Source organism: Bombina bombina, unplaced genomic scaffold, assembly GCF_027579735.1.
Source record: "Bombina bombina isolate aBomBom1 unplaced genomic scaffold, aBomBom1.pri scaffold_1508, whole genome shotgun sequence".
Taxonomy (NCBI): Eukaryota; Metazoa; Chordata; class Amphibia; order Anura; family Bombinatoridae; genus Bombina; species Bombina bombina.
Genome location: NW_026512387.1, coordinates 18,130 through 40,689, shown reverse-complemented (window position 1 = coordinate 40,689; position 22,560 = coordinate 18,130). Strand labels below are relative to the sequence as shown.

Here is a 22,560-nt window from a genome sequence, read left to right as displayed (position 1 = left end):
ACAAATTTGATAATAGAAGTAAATTGGAAACTTTTTAAAAACTCTGTTTTATATCTGAATAATAAAAGAAACATTTTGGGTTTACTGTCCCTTTAACAGCTTTGCTGTGGTGCTCTTTGCCTCCTCCTGCTGGCCAGGAGTGATATTCCCAACAGTAATTGATGGTGATCCGTGGACTCACCATGTCAAGAAATAAATACATTTATCAGGTAAGCATAAATTTTGTTTTTGTCAATTTTTAGGGACAATAAGTACATTCCACCAGGGCAACGAAATAGAGATTGTGTGTCATGGAGTAGCAATAGTGGGAGACAGAATTCCCCAAGGATGGGTCAGACTGGATCAGGACCCACCTCTTCAAGAACAGGATCCCATTCTTCTGAATTTAGCACCAATTCTAGCACTGACCAAAGGGTTGTTAATGGAGGCAAGTATTATAAAATAACTGAGCAATTATCTTTTTTGTAAAGTTCTAAATGTAAAATTAGTGATCTAGATAGGTGTAGTGGTCACAGCACATTTATTTTAACAGTCACTGTATTTGTGGCAGCAAGAACACACCTTAATATTACAGTTTGGTATGACTTACACCCAATGGTAATGTTTATGAATTATGGTAGTGGTAATGTCCCTTGCCTCTTTTATTAGCCTGTACTTCTTAATATGTATTACGCTTATATGTTCATTCTATTTAAGAGGCTTTGCCCTTACCAAAAACTCAGTAAGAGAGACCATTTCCCCTCTTGTTACTTTTATTTTCTTTTTGTTGTTTTTCCCCGCTCTTCATCCAATTATTTTCTTTAATTTTTTTTCCTTTTTATGTACACTTTCCTTCATCTCATTTGTTCTGTCAGGTGTTCCCTGGCCATCGCCTTGTCCATCTCCTTCCTCCCGCCCACCTTCTCGCTACCAGTCAGGCCCCAACTCTCTTCCACCTCGGGCAGCCACCCCTACAAGGCCTCCCTCCAGGCCCCCTTCGAGGCCATCCAGGCCCCCGTCTCACCCCTCTGCTCATGGTTCTCCAGCTCCTGTCTCTACTATGCCTAAACGCATGTCTTCAGAAGGTACAATGCCTCTGTGTGTTTTTGTAAATTCTCTGCATTATAAAATCCTTTGTATACATTAGCCCTTAGTAATAATCATTTAACTCTTGTTTTGCAACTGTCTAATGCTTCTTTGATTTCAATTAGCTTAATGCTGCTTAAAGTGATGCAGTATTTACCCCCATTCAATTCTACAAACATTATAAATGAATAATTTGCCTATTTAATTGTTTTAATAAATCTGCTTAAGTGTTTTTGATTTTGATCCTTGTGACTGTCCAGTTATGTTGAAATGCTAATTGATATCTATCACTCTCTCTCGCTCTCTCTCTCTCGCTCTCTCTCTCTATATCTCTCTCTCTCTCTAGCTATCTATCTAGCTATCTATTCTATTTTTATTTTATTTTACTGGTTAGGCCGTAATAGTCTAGTAGACAAGATGTCAAAATAGAGTATTGCATTTTGTAATGATACATTTTTATTTGGACTAACATGATAGTTCCTCGGGTCTTTGGTTGCTATTTACAACACCTCCCTCCCCCTCTCTTAAGTGTTAAACTATGTCATATTGATTAGTATTGCTTCAGACCTGAGGAAGAAAGGAAAACTCTTGAAAGCTTGTCTTTAACTATCATGTTAGTCCAATAAAGTTTCTTTGCATACTGCAATTTTGACTTCTTGGACTAATACGGCTAAACCAATATATATAGATAAAAGGACATTTATTGTAGATTTTAAATCTTAAAACAGACATTATTATGTTAAGATATTTTATTCTACAACTTTTATGATACAAAATAAACAGTACATTCGGTTGAAAAAGACTGCATTTAATATTTAGTTGTCAACCAATCAGAGGTTTTAACTTAGACCCAATTGCAGCTTTGGGTTTCTGAACTCGTACTGGTTATTTTCGAACCCTCTGTTGGTCTATATAAAGGTACACAATGTATTTACCTGGCATTTAAGATGTCAAGAAAGAATTTGTCTGTTGCCGACCATTATAACGTTGCACCTTTCTTTAAAAGGGAATTGTCCGCTTAAGCAAGTAGACGCTACTTTACGCAAATATGTTCCTGCTGCCTTAACGATTGTATTATTTTGTTTACATATTAATGTACTGTTTGATTTTTCTAAATAAACAATTTAAAAGAAAAAAAAAAGTGAATTGTCCACATTCTACTGTGTCTATGTAACCTAGTGTCATAAAGAAACAGGATCTGTCGCTCATCTTAAATGCAGAGGACACCCGCCATGTTCTTTGGAAAGAGACAAAGTGCTTAAGAGACTTTGCCACGCAAATAGGAGTCTGACATTGCCTTAGCTGGCAAGACAGTGTTCAGAGAGTCCTTCTGTGGACTTTTCTGTATCAACAGTTTATCACTGACTACTTTCCTTTGGACTCAGAGGCTGTAAAGCAAGGAGGAAGCCTCAACTGTTAAAATGCCTGTGAAACGCTTGCCTATCATGGGCTAAGCAACATAGACATTGTTCGATAGTTGACTGGGAATTTTTTTTGTTAATTAGTGATGAGTTGACTTTTTCCATTGCTGCAACTAATGGTGCCTCATAACTCAGGAGGTATCCTGGTTAAGAATCCAATCCACAGTGCACCAAAAGAACCTTCAAGTACTCAACATTTGTAATGATTTGGGTCTTGTATTGCTGCATTTGGTGTTGGGAGACTTTGCATTGTTGACAGAATAATGAATGCATAAAATGCTTCTTAGTGCTGCTGACTTATTCCCAGGTGGTGACTTTGTGTTCCAGGAAGACAACACCTCTTGCCATCGAGCAACGCAAAACTGATATAGAAATAGAGGTGTTAGACATCTGGACTGATTTGCCCAATCACCTGATTTGAACCCTATTGAGAACTTTTTGAGGACACTGAGAGCTAGATTACGAGTGGAGCACTATTTATCGCTCCTGCTTGCGCGCTAACTGTGCTCAAATTTGGCTTTTTTTAGGCATTGTATACTGCGCATATTACAAGTTGAAAGTAAAAAGTTTTCATTCCTTACTGTTGGGAAATACTGAACCAGGCCACCAGGAGGAGTCAGACACCCCAGCCAAAGGCTTAAATACCTCTCCCACGCCCCAGTAATTCTTTGCCTTTCGTCACATGTGTATGGAGGTAATTGTTCTCATGGTATACAGCATGGACATCATTCCCTTTGCCATGTTCCTTCTCAGACCGCTGCAACTGTGCATGCTGAAGCAGTGGAACAGCGATCTTTTGGATCTGTCTCAACAGATCTCTCTGGACAACAGGTCGAGAGAATCGCTCTCTTGGTGGCTCTGTCCAGATCATCTTTCCCGAGGAACATCCTTCTTAAGACCATCTTGGGAGATTGTGACTACAGATGCCAGTCTATCAGGATGGGAAGCTGGGGTGCCAAGAAGGCACACAAGGCCTGTGGCCTCAGGAGGAATGCTCCCTACCGATCAACATTCTGGAACTTCAAGCAATCGTCAATGCTCTAAAGGCTTGGCCCCTTCTGTGTTCGTCCCGGTTTATCAGATTTCAATCAGACAATATAACCTCGGTGGCTTACATCAACCATCAGGGGGGAACGAGAAGCTCCCTAGCAATGAGGGAGGTATCTTGAATTCTGGAGTGGGTGGAGGCCCACAGCTGTTCGCTGTCAGCGATCCATATTCCAGGTGTGGGAAACTGGGAAGCGGATTTTCTCAGCAGACAAACCTTTCATCCGGGGGAATGGTCTCTCTATCCCAAAGTGTTTGCGGAGATATGCAACAAGTGGGGGACGCCGAAGATGGATCTTATGGCGTCTCATCTCAATACCCAGCTACCCAGATATGGGTCGAGGTCCAGGGATCCTCAGGCGGAGCTAATAGATGCATTAGCAGTGCCTTGGAAGTTCAGTCTAATTTACCTTTTCCCGCCATTACCACTTCTTCCTCGTGTAGTGTCCCGCATCAAGCAGGAGCAGGCATCAGTGATACTGATTGCTCCATTGTGGCCGCAAAGGATGTGGTTTGCGGATCTGGTGAGGATGTCATCTTCTCCTCCGTGGAGGTTACCTTGTTGCAGAGAACTGCTGGAACACACAACCACCAGTCATTCTCTTTGGCTTGGTGCATGGAGGTGGTGAAGTTTTGGTGTCTGAAGAATTTTGGATTTTTCACTTCAAGCAAGATTTTCTCTATTACAGAAAGCCAGAGTAGGTTTACTCTGTTCTTTCCCTTTGTTCAAGGATTGGGTCTAGTCCACGTTAGTCTCTTCAGTAGGGCAGTGGTGGCTTTAAAGCAGTTAGGAACTTGTGAAGTGAGCTTTACTGTGTTTTTCCTAAGATGTTGCTGCCCTATTATAGAAAGCCAGAGTAGGTTTACATACTTTGTATGGTTAAATAAAAGTTTTTTTTTGCATCAAGAACATCTCTACGTTTTGTTCTTTATGTTATGTATTATAGCACATATTGTTGTCTATATGCAATTCTGTACTGCTTGCCTAGCTACAATTTTCTCATGTTGAGATAGGCCACTGAACCCAATGTCTCTTAGGCTGATGCTGTTCAGGCTATGCCACAGCTTTCTCCTTAAGTGTTCCATGCCTCAATGGCGTCGCATGCAGTGCCCTGCGATACTTCTCAATCTCCTGGAGGAGTTTATTTGCCAGCAGAAATTGCTGCACAGGTATCTGCAGTGGCATCTGCGGCATTATCTGCTTTTTTCCTATACTCAAGGGAATACGCAAGAGGTGAATTAGAGATTCAGATATTAAGGTTTCTGCTCCGTTTAATGCTACTCAGATAGTCTTCCTCATAAAGATATGTCGGTAGCCTCTGAGGGTGAAAGCTCAGCATCAGATGAAGGAATTATACCGTCCGAAACTGAAGTGGTAACCTTCAGGTTTTAGCTTGTACACCACCTTGTATTGTTAAAGAAGGTTTTGGCTACTGTGGACGACTCAGATACTCTTGTCGCTGTCAACCTAGGAAATCTAGTAAACTTAATCTATACTAGGATTTCTATATGGAAGTTTTGTTTTTTCCTGTTCCAGACCGTGCAAGGAGATTTTTTCTCAGGAATGAGAGTAGTCGGGGATTCCCAATTTCCCCTGTCCCCTGTCTTTAAATGTTTCCTGTCGCTGTCTCCATTTAATATCATGTTGCACGGTGGCTAAAGTAGAAGGGGCCATTTCTACTATGGCTATGACAACTAAGATCCCTATAGAGGATAGCTGCTCTTTTACGGATCTATGGACAAGCTGGAGGCTTATTTGGCGACGCCTGATCTGATTCTATTTTGAATTGAAATCCAAGAGGGTCAGTTCATGACGAACATTGACCTGAAGTATGCGTATCTTCATGTTCCTATCCACAGGAATCATCACAAGTTCCTGAGATTTGCCTTTCTAGACATACACTTTTAGTTTGTGGCTCTTCCGTTTTGGCTTTGCCACAGCTCCCAGAATTTTCTGAAAGGTTCTTGGGGCTCTCTTGGCAGTGATCAGGTCTCGGGGAATTGCAATGGTGCCCTACCTGGACGACATATTGGTTCAGGTACCATCTTTTCAACTAGCAAACTCTCATACAGAGATCTTGTTGTCTATTCTACATTCCCATGGTTGGAAAGTGAATCTGGAAAAGAGTTCCCTTGTTCCAGCTACAAGGGTGGTTTTCTTAGGGACCATAATAGATTCCTTATGGACTCGGGAGGAGTTTGCTCTCCCTATAAACATCTTGGAGTTGAGAGCGATTTACAATGCTCTGATGGCTTGGACTCAATTGTCCTTAGCCCGGTTTATCAGGTTCCAGTCGGACAATATCACCTCAGTGGCTTACATCAATCACCAGGGAGGAACTCAGAGTGCCTTAACCATGAAGGAGGTGGCACGGATTATTCAGTGGGTGGAAGCTCACAATTGTTGTCTGTCTGCCATGCACATTCCAGGAGTGGACAACTGGAAGGCAGATTTCCTGAGCAGACAGACTTTTCATCACGGGGAGTGGGCTCTCTATCTGGAGGTGTTCTCAGGTTAACGCTTAAATGTGGGGTGCCAAAGTTGGATCTGATGGCGTCTCAGCAGAACGCCAAGCTTTCAATGTAGGTTTAAAGTCAAGAGATCCGCAGGCCGCTCTGATAGATGCTCTGGCGGTTCTTTGGGATTTTGGTCTAGCATACCTGTTTCCTCCGTTTGCGCTCCTTCCACGAGTCACAGGAGAGAGTGTCAGTAATTTGAATACCTCATGCATGGCCTCACAGGATCTGGTGTGCAGACCTAGTGAAGATGTCATCTCTTCCACCTTGGAGGTTACCTCTGAGAAAGGACCGTCTAACTCGGGGTCCATTCCTCCATCCAAATGTTGTTTTTCTGAAGCTGACTGCTTGGAGACTGAACGCTTAGTTCTGGGTAAGCATGGGTTTTCTGAGTCTGTCATTGATAATATGATTTAGGCTCGCAAGCCTGTTACTCATAAAATTTACCATATGGTATGGCGTAAATACCTTGGTGTGAATTAAAGGGCTTCTCTTGGAGTAGGGTTAGGATTCCTAGAATTTTTCTCCAGGAAGGTCTGGAGAAAGGGTTGTCAGTCAGATAATGCAGAAATCTGACCTTTCAGAGAACTATTTTATGTTCAATCTTGTTCTTAAAGTTTTGCAGCAGGCTCTGTTTGAGCCAATGCATTCCATAAATATTAAACGGTTATCTTGGAAAGTTTTGTTTCTTATGGCTATCTCTTCTGCTCGGAGAGTTTCTGAACTCTCGGCTTTGCAGTGCAATTCGACTTACCTTATCATTTATGTGGATAAGGTGGATCTTCATACTAAATAAGGTTTTCTCCATAAAGTGGTTTCGGATAGAAATATTAATCAGGAAATTATTGTTCCTTCTCTATGTCCTAACATGTGCAACAGACGTTCTCATAGGAAACGTCTGTTGCACAACTTGGATGTGGTGCGTGCTCTAAAGTTCTACCTACAGGCCACTAAGGTTTTTCGCCAGTCTTCTGCCCTTTTTGTTTGTTTGTCAGGAATTACATAAGGGTCAGAAGGCCGCTTCTACTTCTCTTTCCCTCTGGTTTAGAGGTATGATTCATTTTGATTATGAGACTGCTGGACAGCAGCCTCCTGGGAGAATTACAGCTCATTCCACTAGGACTGTCTCCTCTTCTTGGGCTTTCAAAAATGAGTTTTCTGTGGAACAGATTTGCAAAGCGGCAACATGGTCCGCTCTGCATACTTTTTCCAAATTCTACAAATTTTATTCTTTTGCCTCGGCTGAGGCCTCTTTTGGGAGAAAGGTTCTTCAAGCGGTCTTGCCTTCTGTTTAGGTTTACCTGTCTTGTTCTCCCTGTTCATTCCGTGTCCTCTAGCTTGGGTATTGGTTCCCACTAGTAATTGGAATGATGTCGTGGGCTCTACATATCTTAGGAAAGAAAACTAAATTTATGCATACCTGATACATTTCTTTATTTACGGATATGGAGGGAGAGTCCACGACCCCACCCTTATTTTAGTTATTTTTTTACCAAATCTCAGGCATCTCTACACCTTTGTGTTATTTCTTTTTCCATTTCCTTTCAGTCATATGACTGGGGATTATGGGTAGGGGAGTGACACTTAACAGCTTTGCTGAGGTGCTCTTTGCCTCCTCCTGCTGGCCAGGAGTGATATTCCCACTAGTAATTGGAATGACTTTGTGGACTCTCCATATCCGGAAATAAAGAAATGTATCAGGTAAGCATACATTTTGTTTTTAGAGACTCATTCTTCTTCAGTCTTCGCAAACCCAGTCCTTCAGTTACAGCAACTGTTCAAGCTCATCAGGAAACCTCTGATTTTTCAGAGCGATTTAAGGCGCCTTTAACTGTAGCAGTTTCTGTGGCTCTGGAGTTGTTACCGCCTCCAAGAAAGCACAAGAGAAAAAGCACCTTAAAGGGACACTGAACCCAAATTTTTTCTTTCGTGATTCAGATAGAGCATGACATTTTAAGCAACTTTCCAATTTACTCCTATTACATTTTCTTTATTCTCTTGGTATCTTTATTTGAAATGCGAGAATGTAAGTTTAGATGCTGGCCCATTTTTGGTGAACAACCTGGGTTGTTCTTGCTTATTGGTGGATAAATTGATCCACCAATAGAAAAGTGCTGTCCAGAGTCTGAACCAAAAAAAGCTTAGTTGCCTTCTTTTTCAAATAAAGATAGCAAGAAAACGAAGAAAAATTGATAATAGGAGTAAATTAGAAAGTTGCTTAAAATTGCATGCTCTATCTGAATGAAAAAAATTAGGTTCAGTGCCCCTTTAAACATTCCCGGTTCCTTCCTCAATTACTGAAATCTTTAATAAGGAATGGGAGACACCAAGTGTTCCGTTTGCTCCAGCAGCATGTTTTAAGAATTTTAAGAAACTTTTTCCTATTGCGGAGTCCAACATTGAGTTACAAGGTACCATACTAAAGGTTGATGGTGCAGTATCTACTTTAGCTTAGAGGACGACTATTCCGCTAGAGGGTAGTACTGTACTTCATTTAAAGATCCTATGGACAGGAAACTGAAGGGTTACCTCAGGAAAGCATTCTTACAGGGTGGTTTATTTCAGTCGTCTGTAAGTAATGCTGTGGTGCTTTAAGCAGCTGTTTTTTGGTGTGATTCTTTATCAGATTTGATTTCTAAATAATCCTTTATTTAAGAGATACAAGATAAATTCAAGCTTTGAAAACTGCCAATTATTTTATATGTGATGCAATCATACAGATTGTTCACATTTATGGTAAGAATACTGCATTAACAGTTCTTTGTAGAAGAGCCCTTTGACTTAAATCGTGGTCGGCGGATATGGTTTTCAAGTCTAGATTGTGTTTGGCCTTTAAGGCAAAGAACTTATTCAGTCTAGGATTTTATTCAAATCTGTTCATTGTTCAAAAGAAAGAGAATTCTTTCAGACCAGTTCTGGATCTAAAAATTTGGAATCATTATGTAAGAATACCAACATTCAAAATGGTGACTATAATGACTATTCTGCCTTTTGTTCAGCAAGGGCATTATATGTCCACAATAGATTTACAGGATGCATATCTTCATATTCCGATTCATCCAGATCACTATCAGTTCCTGAGATTCTCTTTTCTAGACAAGCATTACCAATTTGTTGCTCTTCCTTTTGGCCTAGCAACAGCTCCTCGGATCTTTTCAAAGGTTCTCGGTGCCCTACTCTCTGTAATCAGAGAGCGGGGTATTGCGGTGCTTTCTTATTTGGACGATATCTTGGTACTTGCTCAGTCTTTACATTCTGCAGAATCTCACACGAATCAACTAGTGTTGTTTCTTCAAAGACATGGTTGGAGGATCAATTCACCAAAAAGTTCCTTGATTCCTCAGACAACCTTTTTAGGATTCCAAATAGATTCAGTGTCCATGACTTTGTCTCTAGCAGACAAGAGATGTCTGAAATTGGTTTCAGCTTGTCGGAACCTTCAGTCTAAGTCATTCCCTTCAGTAGCTATGTGTATGGAGGTTTTAGGTCTCATGACTGCAGCATCGGACGCGATCCCCTTTGCTCGTTTTCACATGAAACCTCTTCAGCTTTGTATGCTGAGCCAATGGTGCAGGGATTATACAAAGATATCACAATTAATATCCTTAAATCCCAATATTCGACGATCTCTGAATTGGTGGTTAGATCACCATTGTTTGGTTCAGGGGGCCTCTTTTGTTCGTCCAACCTGGACTGTGATTACAACAGATGCAAGTCTTTCAGGTTGGGGAGCTATCTGGGGATCTCTGACAGCGCAGGGGATTTGGAAATCTCAAGAGGCAAGATTACCAATCAATATTTTAGAACTCTGTGCGATTCTCAGAGCTCTTCAGTTTTGGCCTCTTCTGAAGAGAGAACCGTTTATTTGTTTTCAGACAGACAATGTCACAACCGTGGCGTATGTCAATCATCAAGGTGGGACTCACAGTCCTCAAGCTATGAAAGAAGTATCTCGGATACTTGCATGGGCGGAATCCAGCTCCTGTCTAATCTCTGCGGTCCATATCCCAGGTATAGACAATTGGGAAGCGGATTATCTCAGTTGCCAGACTTTACATCCGGGAGAATGGTCTCTTCACCCAGATGTGTTTCTTCAGATTGTTCAGATGTGGGGGCTTCCAGAAATAGATCTGATGGCTTCTCATCTAATCAAGAAACTTCCCAGGTATCTGTCCAGGTCCAGGGATCCCCAGGCAGAAGCAGTGGATGAGTTGTCACTTCCTTAGAATTATCAACCTGCTTATATCTTTCCGCCTCAAGTTCTTCTTCCAAGAGTAATTTCCAAAATCATAATGGAACGTTCATTTGTACTGCTGGTGGCTCCAGCATGGCCACACAGGTTTTGGTATGCGGATCTTGTTCGGATGTCCAGTTGCCAACCTTGGCCACTTCCGTTAAGGCCAGACCTTCTATCTCAAGGTCCATTTTTCCATCAGGATCTCAAATCATTAAATTTGAAGGTATGGAGATTGAGCGCCTAGTGCTTAGTCATAGAGGTTTCTCTGACTCAGTGATTAATACTATGTTGCAGGCTCGCAAATCTGTGTCTAGAAAGATTTATTACCGAGTTTGGAAGACTTGCATTTCATGGTGTTCTTCTCATAAATTCTCTTGGCATTCTTTTAGAATTCCTAGACTTTTACAGTTTTTTCAGGATGGTTTGGATAAGGGTTTGTCTGCAAATTCCTTGAAAGGACAATAAGCAATATGCATATCTATAGGGACAATCAGATGTTTACGGTGTACATAGATAAGGTCCCCTAAAATTAGGAAACCTTTCAAGGTGAACAGAAGTTATTATCGTAACTTAAATGCAAAGACTAGTACATTAAAATACCCAAAAATATTATAGAAATATTATAATGGCCTCAAAGTCAGCCGATATTTACCATTTATTAAACCTCTTTTGGTAACCCAAAGGGTTGGATGCAATGCAAGGGTAGAAGCGAGGGCAAGAACAGAAGGAAGAGTGTGGGGGGGCACGTGAGGGCCTTTAGCTGAATTTCCGTTTCGGATAGGGTTGTAAGCTAAATTGTACTGTAGGAGGTACCTAGGGACCTCGTTATGCCTACATACTTGTATGCGATCCTCTTGGTAGACAAACCAGGGCTCCCAAATCTGCCAATATAGATCCTCCTTGTCTAGGCTATAGTAAAAACTTTGTTCCATCTTGGCATATACCTGAATTATAGGGGTTACAGCTGTAATGTCTGGAGGTTGAGCCTGCTTCCACGCTCTAGCTATCGCCAATTTCATGGCTGCGAGAACAAAGACTATCATTTAGACAGGGGAGTCTGAACTCTTCGTGGGAATATACGTAGGAGGGCAATCTCAGGGGGGTTAGTAGGGCAGCCAAGCCAAGAGCGGAGCAGAGGTCAGATATTTGGTTCCATTTGGGCTGTAACTTGGGGCATTCCCACCATACATGAATATCTGAGCCCCTTTGTCCACATTCTCTCCAACAAAGGTGGGATGCTGATGGGAACATCTGTGAAAGTCTGGAAGGGGTATAGTACCATCTCAAGAACAGCTTCATGTATGATTCTAGAGTGTCTGCACAATGTACAGTCTTTTTAGTTAAAGTCATAGCTATGTGTAAGTCCTAGTCCGCAGTTGGTCTGGATAAGTCCCCCTCCCAGGCCCTAAGTTGCCAAGGTCTACCCTGGTTCGTGGACGTCTGTATTAGATTATAGTGGAATGATATGAGTTTGGGAGTCATAGCTCGAAGCTGCCAAAAAATTTTCCAGGTGGTCAGGGCTCTGTTGGAAACTTTAGAAAATCCCCAGGATAGTAAGAAGGAATATAGTCTAGAGTACTCAAATGTGGCTCACAGTGGAGGGTCCTGAACGATAGAACCTAAATTACTCGGAATAAGCAGTGCCCAAGGGATATAAATGGGATATCAGTCTCAAGTCCCACTCACCCCACTGCAGTATATGCGTATCAGTTAGGGCTGCAAGTAGTTCCGGAATAGAATGTATAGGAGATGGATGTGGGGTGATTTCTGAGGGTCTGCCATATTTTTAAATTGTCTCTGATAATTGCATTCTTAATCCCTAGAGTATCTAACCGATAATCGGGGATCCAGGGTAGGTCAGTCCTAGCCCTGTAGGGAGGTCAGATGCTTCTATAGCCTTCCACCCCATGCGGTTCCCCCTTGTCCGCCCACACCGAAATGTGGGAAAGTCTTGCAGCTTCGTAGTAGCCTTGAATGCTAGGCATAGCTACGCCTCCTTGCTCATAGCGTTTATGGAGTATTTACGGGGCTTAGACTTGCCTCATATATAACTCTGACCAAGGGATTGAAGCCTGTCAATTAGGCCGCTAGGAGCATTAAGGGGGATACAACGAAAATAGAGAATTTTGGGTAAAATCGTCATTTTACAGGATGCTATGCGGCCTAGCAGTTTTTTGTAGAAAAGTTTTTCAGGCAGCTGTTTCAGTTTGATTCTTCTGCTTATAATTTCATTTTTTTTCATTATAAAGATTAAAACTTTTGATTTGGGTTGTGGATTCTTTTGTTCAGCGGAATTGGCTATCTTTATTTTTATCCCTCCCTCTCTAGTGAAGTTCCGTGGACCCGGTACATCGCAAAAGAAAGAAATTTATCAGGTAAGCATAAATTCTGTTCCCAAATTGTTCAGATGTGGGGGCTTGCAGAAATAGATCTGATGGCATCTCATCTAAACAAAAGACTTCCCAGGTACCTGTCCAGGTCCAGGGATCCTCAGGCAGAAGCAGTGGATGCATTGACACTTCCTTGGTGCTATCAACCTGCTTATATTTTCCCGCCTCTAGTTCTTCTTCCAAGAGTGATCTCCAAGATCATCATGGAGCAATCGTTTGTGCTGCTGGTAGCTCCAGTATGGCCTAACAGGTTTTGGTATGCAGATCTTGCTCGGATGTCCAGTTGCCAACCTTGGCCACTTCCACTAAGGTCAGACCTTCTATCTCAAGGTCCGTTTTTCCATCAGGATCTCAAATCATTAAATTTGAAGGTATGGAGATTGAACTCTTAGTGCTATCCTTAAATCCCAATATTCGACGATCTCTGAATTGGTGGTTAGATCACCATTGTTTGGTTCAGGGGGCCTCTTTTGTTCGTCCAACCTGGACTGTGATTACAACAGATGCAAGTCTTTCAGGTTGGGGAGCTATCTGGGGATCTCTGACAGCGCAGGGGGTTTGGAAATCTCAAGAGGCAAGATTACCAATCAATATTTTAGAACTCTGTGCGATTCTCAGAGCTCTTCAGTTTTGGCCTCTTCTGAAGAGAGAACCGTTTATTTGTTTTCAGACAGACAATGTCACAACCGTGGCGTATGTCAATCATCAAGGTGGGACTCACAGTCCTCAAGCTATGAAAGAAGTATCTCGGATACTTGCATGGGCGGAATCCAGCTCCTGTCTAATCTCTGCGGTCCATATCCCAGGTATAGACAATTGGGAAGCGGATTATCTCAGTTGCCAGACTTTACATCCGGGAGAATGGTCTCTTCACCCAGATGTGTTTCTTCAGATTGTTCAGATGTGGGGGCTTCCAGAAATAGATCTGATGGCTTCTCATCTAATCAAGAAACTTCCCAGGTATCTGTCCAGGTCCAGGGATCCCCAGGCAGAAGCAGTGGATGAGTTGTCACTTCCTTAGAATTATCAACCTGCTTATATCTTTCCGCCTCAAGTTCTTCTTCCAAGAGTAATTTCCAAAATCATAATGGAACGTTCATTTGTACTGCTGGTGGCTCCAGCATGGCCACACAGGTTTTGGTATGCAGATCTTGCTCGGATGTCCAGTTGCCAACCTTGGCCACTTCCACTAAGGTCAGACCTTCTATCTCAAGGTCCGTTTTTCCATCAGGATCTCAAATCATTAAATTTGAAGGTATGGAGATTGAACTCTTAGTGCTTAGTCCTAGAGGTTTCTCTGACTCAGTGATTAATACTATGTTGCAGGCTCGTAAATCTGTTTCTAGAAAGATTTATTATCGAGTTTGGAAGACTTACATTTCTTTCATGTAATTGGCAAGAATCCATGAGCTAGTGACATATGGGATATACATTTCTACCAGGAGGGGCAAAGTTTCCCAAACCTCAAAATGCCTATAAATACACCACCCACCACACCCACAATTCAGTTTTTCAAACTTTGTCTCCTATGGAGGTGGTGAAGTAAGTTTGTGCTAGATTTCTACGTTGATATGCGCTTCTCAGCATGCTGAAGCCCAGTTCCTCTCAGAGTGCAGTGAATGACAGAGGGATGTGAAGGGAGTATTACCTATTGAATGCAATGGTCATCCTAACGGGGATCTATTTCAAAAGTTCTCTGTTATCGGTCGTAGAGATTCATCTCCTACCTCCCTTTTCAGATCGACGATATACTCTTATAATACCATTACCTCTGCTGATTCTCGTTTCAGTACTGGTTTGGCTATCTACTTTATGTAGATGAGTGTCTTTTGGTAAGTATGTTTTCCTTTATTTAAGAGACTCTTAGCTATGGTTTGGCACTTTAAATGTAAAGTTCTAAATATAATGTTTGTACTTATATTTGCCATGATTCAGGTTTATCAGTATATTTCCTTTTTTACAGACTGTCAGTTTCATTTTGGGAAATGCACATATAAATTTTTATTTCTTACCTGAAATGTTTCAAAATATTGACTTTTTTTCCAAATTGCGGGCTTTTAGTCTCGCGGTTGCGCAAAATGCTATAATTTATTGCGTCATTTTTGGCACGAGAATTACGTTTGTTGACTTATCTTCCGGCGTGTTACTTGGTGCCGAAAATTTTCACGTAGTTGCGTCATCTATGACACTCATGTTTGCTTGCAGACATTTTTGGCGCCAAAAAATTATTTTGTCAGTTGTGGGCGTCATACTTGGCGCCAGACTTTTGACATTATTTAAGTCTTCATATATTTTTGCTTCTGGTTTCCAGAGGCTTATTCTGTTTGCATTTTTTACCATTCCTGAAACTGTCATATAAGGAAATTGATAATTTTGCTTTATATGTTCTTTTTTCTATTACATATTGCAAGATGTCCCAATCTGACCCTGTATCATAATCTACTTCTGGAATGCTGCTGCCTGATGTCGGTTCTGCCAAAGCTAAGTGCATTTGTTATAAACTTGTGGTAACTGTTCCTCCGGCTGTAGTTTGTGTTAGTTGTCATGATAATCTTTCAAACACAGACAATATTTCCATTAGTAATAATCCATTACCTGTTGTTGTTCCTTCAACATCTAATGTTCAGGATATTCCTGTTAATGTGAGAGAATTTGTCTCTAATTCTATTCAGAAGGCCCTATCTGTTATACCACCTTCTAATAAACGTAAAAGGTCTTTTAAAACTTTTTAAATGACCGACAGCATTCTGATTTATCTATCTCTGATGAGGATCTATCTGGTTCAGAAGATTCTGCCTCAGATATTGACACTGACAAAACTTTAGACAAAACATATTTATTTAAAATGGAGTATATTTGTTCTTTATTAAGAGGTGTTGATTGCATTAGATATGGAGGAGACTAGTCCTCTTGATATTAAAACCAGTAAACGTTTAAATTCGGTTTTTAAACCTCATGTAGTTATTCCAGAGGTTTTTCCAGTTCCTGATGCTATTTCAGATGTAATTTCTAGGGAATGGAATAGTCCTCTTTTACTCCTTCTTCAAGGTTTAAGAGACTGTACCCTTTGCCGACTGATTGATTGGAGTTTTGGGAAAAGATCCCCAAAGTTGATGGGGCTATCTCTACTCTTGCTAAGCGTACTACTATTCCTACGGCAGATAGTACTTTTTTTAAAGATCCTTTAGATAGGAAGCTTGAATCTTATCTAAGGAAGGCTTATTTATGTTCAGGTCATCTTCTTAGGCCTGCTATTTCTTTGGCTGATGTTGCTGCATTTTCAACTTTTTGTTTGGAAACTTTAGCGCAACAAGTACCAGATCCTAATGTATATAATAGCATTGTTAAGCTAATTCAACATGCTAATAATTGAATTTGTGATGCCATTTTTTGATATCATTAGAATTGATTTCAGGTATATGTCTTTAGCTATTTTAGCTAGAAGAGATTTATGGCTTAAATCTTGGAATGCGGATATGACTTCTAAGTCAACATTGCTATCTCTATCTTTCCAAGGTAATAAATTATTTGGTTATCAGTTGGATTCTATAATTTCAACAGTCACTGGGGGGAAGGGAGCATTTTTGCCTCAGGATAAAAAATCTAAGGGCAAATTTAGGGTTGCTAACCATTTTCGTTCCTTTCGTCAGAATAAGGAACAGAAACCTGATCCTTCCCCTAAAGCAGGGGTCAGCAACCTTCGGCTCCCAGATGTTTTGTAACTACATTTCCCATGATGCTCAGATAGCCTAAAGAGTGTCTCAGCATCGTGGGAAATGTAGTTCCAAAACATCTGGGAGCCGAAGGTTGCTGACCCCTGCCCTAAAGGAACGGTTTCCAATTGGAAGCCTTCTCTAGTCTGGAATAAATCCAAGCCTTTTAGAAAATCTAAACCAGACCCCAAATCCACATGAAGTTGCAGCCCTCATTCCAGCGCAGCTGGTAGGGGGCAGACTTCGATTTTTCAAGGATGTTTGGGTCAATTCAATCCAAAATCATTGGATTCAAAACATTGTTTCTCAAGGGTACAGAATAGGTTTCAAGGTAAGACCGCCTTTGAGAAGTTTCTTTCTCTCACGCATTCCAGTGAACCCAGTAAAGGCTCAGGCTTTCCTGAAGTGTGTTTCAGACCTGGAGTTATCCGGGGTAATTGTGCCAGTTCCATATCTGGAACGGGGTCTGGGGTTTTATTCAAATCTGTTCATTGTTCCAAAGAAAGAGAATTCTTTCAGACCAGTTCTGGATCTAAAAACTTTGAATCGTTATGTAAGAATACCAACATTCAAAATGGTTACCATAAGGACTATTCTGCCTTTTGTTCAGCAAGGGCATTATATGTCCACAATAGACTTACAGGATGCATATCTTCATATTCCAATTCATCCAGATCATTATCAGTTCCTGAGATTCTCTTTTCTAGACAAGCATTACCAATTTGTTGCTCTTCCTTTTGGCCTAGCAACAGCTCCAAGGGTTTTTTCAAAGGTTCTCGGTGCCCTACTCTCTGTAATCAGAGAGTGGGGTATTGCAGTGTTTCCTTATTTGGACAATATCTTGGTACTTGCTCAGTCTTTACATTCTGCAGAATCTCACACAAATCAACTAGTGTTGTTTCTTCAAAGACCTGGTTGGAGGATCAATTTACCAAAAAGTTCCTTGATTCCTCAGACAAGGGTAACCTTTTTAGGATTCCAAATAGATTCAGTGTCCATGACTTTGTCTCTAACAGACAAAAGACGTCTGAAATTGGTTTCAGTTTGTCGAAACCTTCAGTCTCAGTTATTCCCTTCAGTAGCTATGTGCATGGAGGTTTTAGGTCTCATGACTGTAGAATCGACGCGATCCCCTTTGCTCGTTTTCACATGAGACCTCTTCAGCTTTGTATGCTGAACCAATGGTGTAGGGATTATACAAAGATATCACAATTAATATCCTTAAATCCCAATATTCGACTATCTCTGACTTGGTGGTTAGATCACCACCGTTTGGTCCAGGGGGCCTCTTTTGTTCGTCCAACCTGGACTGTTATTTCAACAGATGCAAGTCTTTCATGTTGGGGAGCTGTCTGGGGATATCTGACAGCGCAGGGGGTTTGGAAATCTAGAGGCGAGATTACCAATCAATATTTTGGAACTCCGTGCGATTCTCAGAGTTTTTCAGTTTTGGCCTCTTCTGAAGAGAAAACAGTTTGTTTTCAGACAGACAATGTCACAACCGTGGCATATGTCAATCATCAAGGTGGGACTCACAGTCCTCAAGCTATGAAAGAAGTATCTCGGATACTTGCATGGGCGGAATCCAGCTCTTGTCTAATCTCTGCGGTCCATATCCCAGGTATAGACAATTGCGAAGCGGATTATCTCAGTTGCCAGACTTTACATCCGGGAGAATGGTCTCTTCACCCAGATGTGTTTCTTCAGATTGTTCAGATGTGGGGGCTTCCAGAAATAGATCTGATGGCTTCTCATCTAAACAGGAAACTTCCCAAGTATCTGTCCAGGTCCAGGGATCCTCAGGCGGAAGCAGTGGATGCGTTGTCACTTCCTTGGAATTATCAACCTGCTTATATCTTTCCGCCTCTAGTTCTTTCAAGAGTGATTTCCAAAATCATAATGGAGCGTTCATTTGTACTGCTGGTGGCTCCAGCATGGCCACACAGGTTTTGGTATGCGGATCTTGTTCGGATGTCCAGTTGCCAACCTTGGCCACTTACCTTCTATCTCAAGGTCCATTTTTCCATCAGGATCTCAAATCATTAAATTTGAAGGTTTGGAGGTTGAACGTTTAGTGCTTAGTCATAGAGGTTTCTATGTCTCACTGATTAATACTATGTTGCAGGCTCGCAAATCTGTGTCTAGAAAGATTTATTACAGAGTTTGGAAGACTTACATTTCATGGTGTCCTTCTCATAAATTCTCTTGGCATTCTTTTAGAATTCCTAGGATTTACAGTTTCTTCAGGATGGTTTGGAGAAGGGTTTGTCTGCAAGTTCCTTGAATGGATAAATCTCTGCTCTTTCTGTTTTGTTTCATAGAAAAATTGCTAATCTTCCTGACATTCATTGTTTCGTACAGGCTTTGGTTCGTATCAAGCCTATCATTAAGCCAATTTCTCCACCTTGGAGTCTTAATTTGGTTTTGAGGGCTTTACAGGCTCCTCCGTTTGAGCCTATGTATTCTCTGGACATTAAATTGCTTTCTTGGAAAGTATTGTTTCTTTCTCTTGTAAGGTGTATCCAGTCCACGGGTTCATCCATTACTTGTGGGATATTCTCCTTCCCAACAGGAAGTTGCAAGAGGACACCCAGAGCAGAGCTGTCTATATAGCCCCTCCCCCCACCCCCAGTCATTCTCTTGCAACTCTCGACAAGATAGGAAGTATCAAGAGATATGTGGTGACTTAGTGTAGTGTTACCTTCAATCAAGAGTTTATTTTTAAACGGTACCGGCGTTGTACTGTTTTACTCTCAGGCAGATATTAGAGGAAGAATTCTGCATGGAGGTTGATGATCTTAGCGGTTTGTAACTAAGGTCCATTGCTGTTCTCACACATAACTGAAGAGTATGGGAAAACTTCAGTTGGGGGAACGGTCTGCAGATTACCTGCTTTGAGGTATGTTCAGTATTTTTATTTCTAGAGAGATGAATAAGTTCTAGAAAATGCTGACAGAGCCTTGTGTATTTGAGGTAAGCTAGATGCAGTGATTTAACAACGACTGGGATCATGCTTACAAAACAGGGTAATACTCATGTTTATACTCATATTACTTAGTGACAAAACGTTTTCATGTTTCATAAATAGGACGTTTTTTCTCTGAGGGAGATAAGTCTTTGTTTGGGGCCTAGTTTTCCAGATGGCTAGTCAGATACTCCTAGGAGTATTTTCTTAAGGCCCCTCTGACATCAAGTACATGGGAGGGGCCTATTTTCGCTCTCTTGATGCGTTGTTTCCTTCAGACTGTGACATCCAGCTTCCCTAGAGGAGTCCTCTGGCATCTGAGGACCATTATAAAGGGTTTATTTCTTCTCTAAATCATATTTGAGGGCAGGTAGGAGCCTCAGCAGAGCTGTGGCAAGGTGCTTAACTGTCTTTTACCGGTGGTTGACGTTTTTTAAATCCGGTTTGGGGGCTAAGTGGGTGCAATGTTGCTTTAGTCCCTTACACACACTGTAAAAATTTCGAAGACTTTACTATATTTTTACACTGTATTGCAGTTTAAGTGCTAGTTTTTTTCTCTTAAAGGCACAGTAACGTTTTTGTTTAATTGCTGTTTCACCTTTATTAAAGTGTTTTCCAAGCTTGCTTGTCTCATTACTAGTCTGTTAAACATGTCTGACATAGAGGAAACTCATTGTTCAATATGTTTGGAAGCCATTGTGGAACCCCTTCTTAGAATGTGTACCAAATGTACTGAAATTTCTATAAACTATAAAGACCATATTATGGCGCTTAAAGATTTATCTCCAGAGGATTCTCTGACTGAAAAAAGGGAGATTATGCCATCTAGCTCTCCCCATGTGTCAGAACCTATAACTCCCGCTCAAGTGACGCCAAGTACATCTAGCGCGTTTAATTCTTTTACCTTACAGGACATGCCGGCAGTTATGAATGCTACTCTCTCAGAGGTATTGTCCAAACTGCCAGGGTTACAAGGAAAGCGTGACAGCTCTGGGGCTAGAACTAATGCAGAGCTTTCTGACGCTTTAATACCTGTGTACAATATACCCTCACAATACTCAGAAGCCGAGGCAGGTGAGCTATCTGTGGGTGACAGATTCAGATTCAGGGAAGGCGTTGCTTCAGTCTGATTTTGAAATGACAGCGCTTAAATTTAAGCTCGAACACCTCCGCCTATTGCTTATGGAGGTTTTAGCGACTCTGGACGATTGTGAACCCATTGTAGTTCCAGAGAAATTGTGTAAGATGGACAAATACTTTGCAGTGCCTGTTTACACTGATGTTTTTCCAGTCCCTAAGAGGTTTTCGGAAATTATTACAAAGGAATGGGATAGACCAGGTGTGCCGTTCTCTCCCCCTCCTGCTTTTAAAAAGATTTTTCCCATAGATGCCGCCATACTGGACTCGTGGCAGACGGTCCCTAAGGTGGAGGGAGCAGTCTCTACCCTAACTAAGCGTACAACTATCCCCGTTGAGGACAGTTGTGCTATCCTAGATCCTATGGATAAAAAATTGGAGGGTCTCCTTAAGAAAATTTTTATACATCAAGGTTTTATTCTCCAGCCTCTTGCATGCATTGCTCCAGTTACTGCTGCAGCGGCTTTTTGTTTTGAGTCTCTTGAGGAGGCTCTACAGCTGGAGTTATTTTAGATAGGATTAAAGCTCTTAAGTTAGCTAATTCCTTTATTTCTGACGCTGTTTTTCATTTAACCAAGCTAACGGCTAAGAATTCAGGTTTTGCCATTCTGGCGCGTAGGGCGCTATGGCTTAAGTCCTGGTCAGCAGACGTTACTTCAAAGTCTAAGCTTCTTAACATCCCCTTCAAGGGACAGACCCTATTCGGGCCTGGTCTGAAGGAGATCATTTCTGATATTACTGGAGGAAAAGGTCACACCCTTCCTCAGGATAGGTCCAATAAGTTAAGGACCAAACAGAATAATTTTCATTCCTTTCGAAACTTCAAGAGTGGCGCAGCTTCAGCTTCCTCTAATACGAAACAAGAGGGAAATTTCGGCCAGTCAAAACCAGTCTGGAGACCTAACCAGGTTTGGAACAAGGGGAAGCAGGCCAAAAAACCTGCTGCTGCCTCTAAGACAGCATGAAGGAGTAGCCCCCTATCCGGGACCGGATCTAGTAGGGGGCAGACTTTCTCTCTTCGCTCAGGCTTGGGCAAGAGACGTCCAGGATCCCTGGGCACTAGAGATTGTTTCCCAGGGATATCTTCTGAAATTCAAAGGTTCATCTCCAAAGGGTAGATTTCACCTCAAACAACTATCTGCAAACCAGATAAAGAGAGAGGCATTCTTACGTTGCGTTCAAGACCTGCTGGTTATGGGAGTGATCCACCCAGTTCCAAGGGAGGAACAGGGGCAGGGTTTCTATTAAAACCTTTTTATAGTTCCCAAAAAAGAGGGAACGTTCAGACCAATCTTGGATCTCAAGATCCTAAACAAATTTCTCAGGGTCCCATCTTTCAAGATGGAGACAATCCGAACCATCCTCCCTATGATCCAGGAGGGTCAATATATGACTACCGTGGACTTAAAAGATGCTTATCTCCACATTCCGATTCACAGAGATCATCCGTTCCTCAGGTTTGCCTTCCTAGACAGGCATTACCAGTTTGTAGCTCTTCCCTTCGGATTAGCCACGGCGCCAAGAATCTTTAAGAAGGTTCTAGGGTCTCTACTGGTGGTTCTAAGGCCACGGGGCATAGCGGTGGCTCCTTACCTAGACGACATCCTGATCCAAGCGTCGACTTTTCAAATTGCCAAGTCCCATACGGACGTTGTTCTGGCCTTTCTGAGGTCTCACGGGTGGAAGGTGAACAGAGAAAAGAGTTCACTCTCTCCTCTCACAAGAGTTTCCTTCCTAGGAACTCTGATAGATTCGGTAGAAATGAAAATTTTTCTGACAGAGGTCAGGATATCAAAACTTCTAACTTCTTGCCAGGCTCTTCATTCCACTTCTCGGCCGTCAGTAGCTCGGTGTATGGAAATGATCGGCCTAATGGTAGTGGCAATGGACATAGTTCCGTTTGCCCGCCTACATCTAATACCACTGCAACTTTGCATGCTCAATCAGTGGGATGGGGACTACACAGATTTTTCTCCTCTGTTAAATCTGGATCAAGAGACCACGGATTCTCTTCTCTGGTGGTTATCTCAGGTCCATCTGTCCAGGGGAATGAGTTTCCGCAGGCCAG

The 22,560-nt window shown here is 41.7% G+C and overlaps 1 protein-coding gene across 1 annotated transcript; it reads left to right on the top strand.

Moving 5' to 3' along the window:
- Positions 1 to 242: 242 nt before the first annotated feature.
- On the top strand, positions 243 to 1,064 carry LOC128644268 (ataxin-2-like; the record flags this gene model as incomplete). The annotated part of the gene is made up of 2 exons (XM_053696943.1): positions 243 to 427; positions 855 to 1,064. Coding segments are annotated over 2 exons (395 nt in total), but the record flags the coding sequence as incomplete, so codon positions are not given.
- Between the last annotated feature and the right edge of the window lie 21,496 nt (positions 1,065 to 22,560).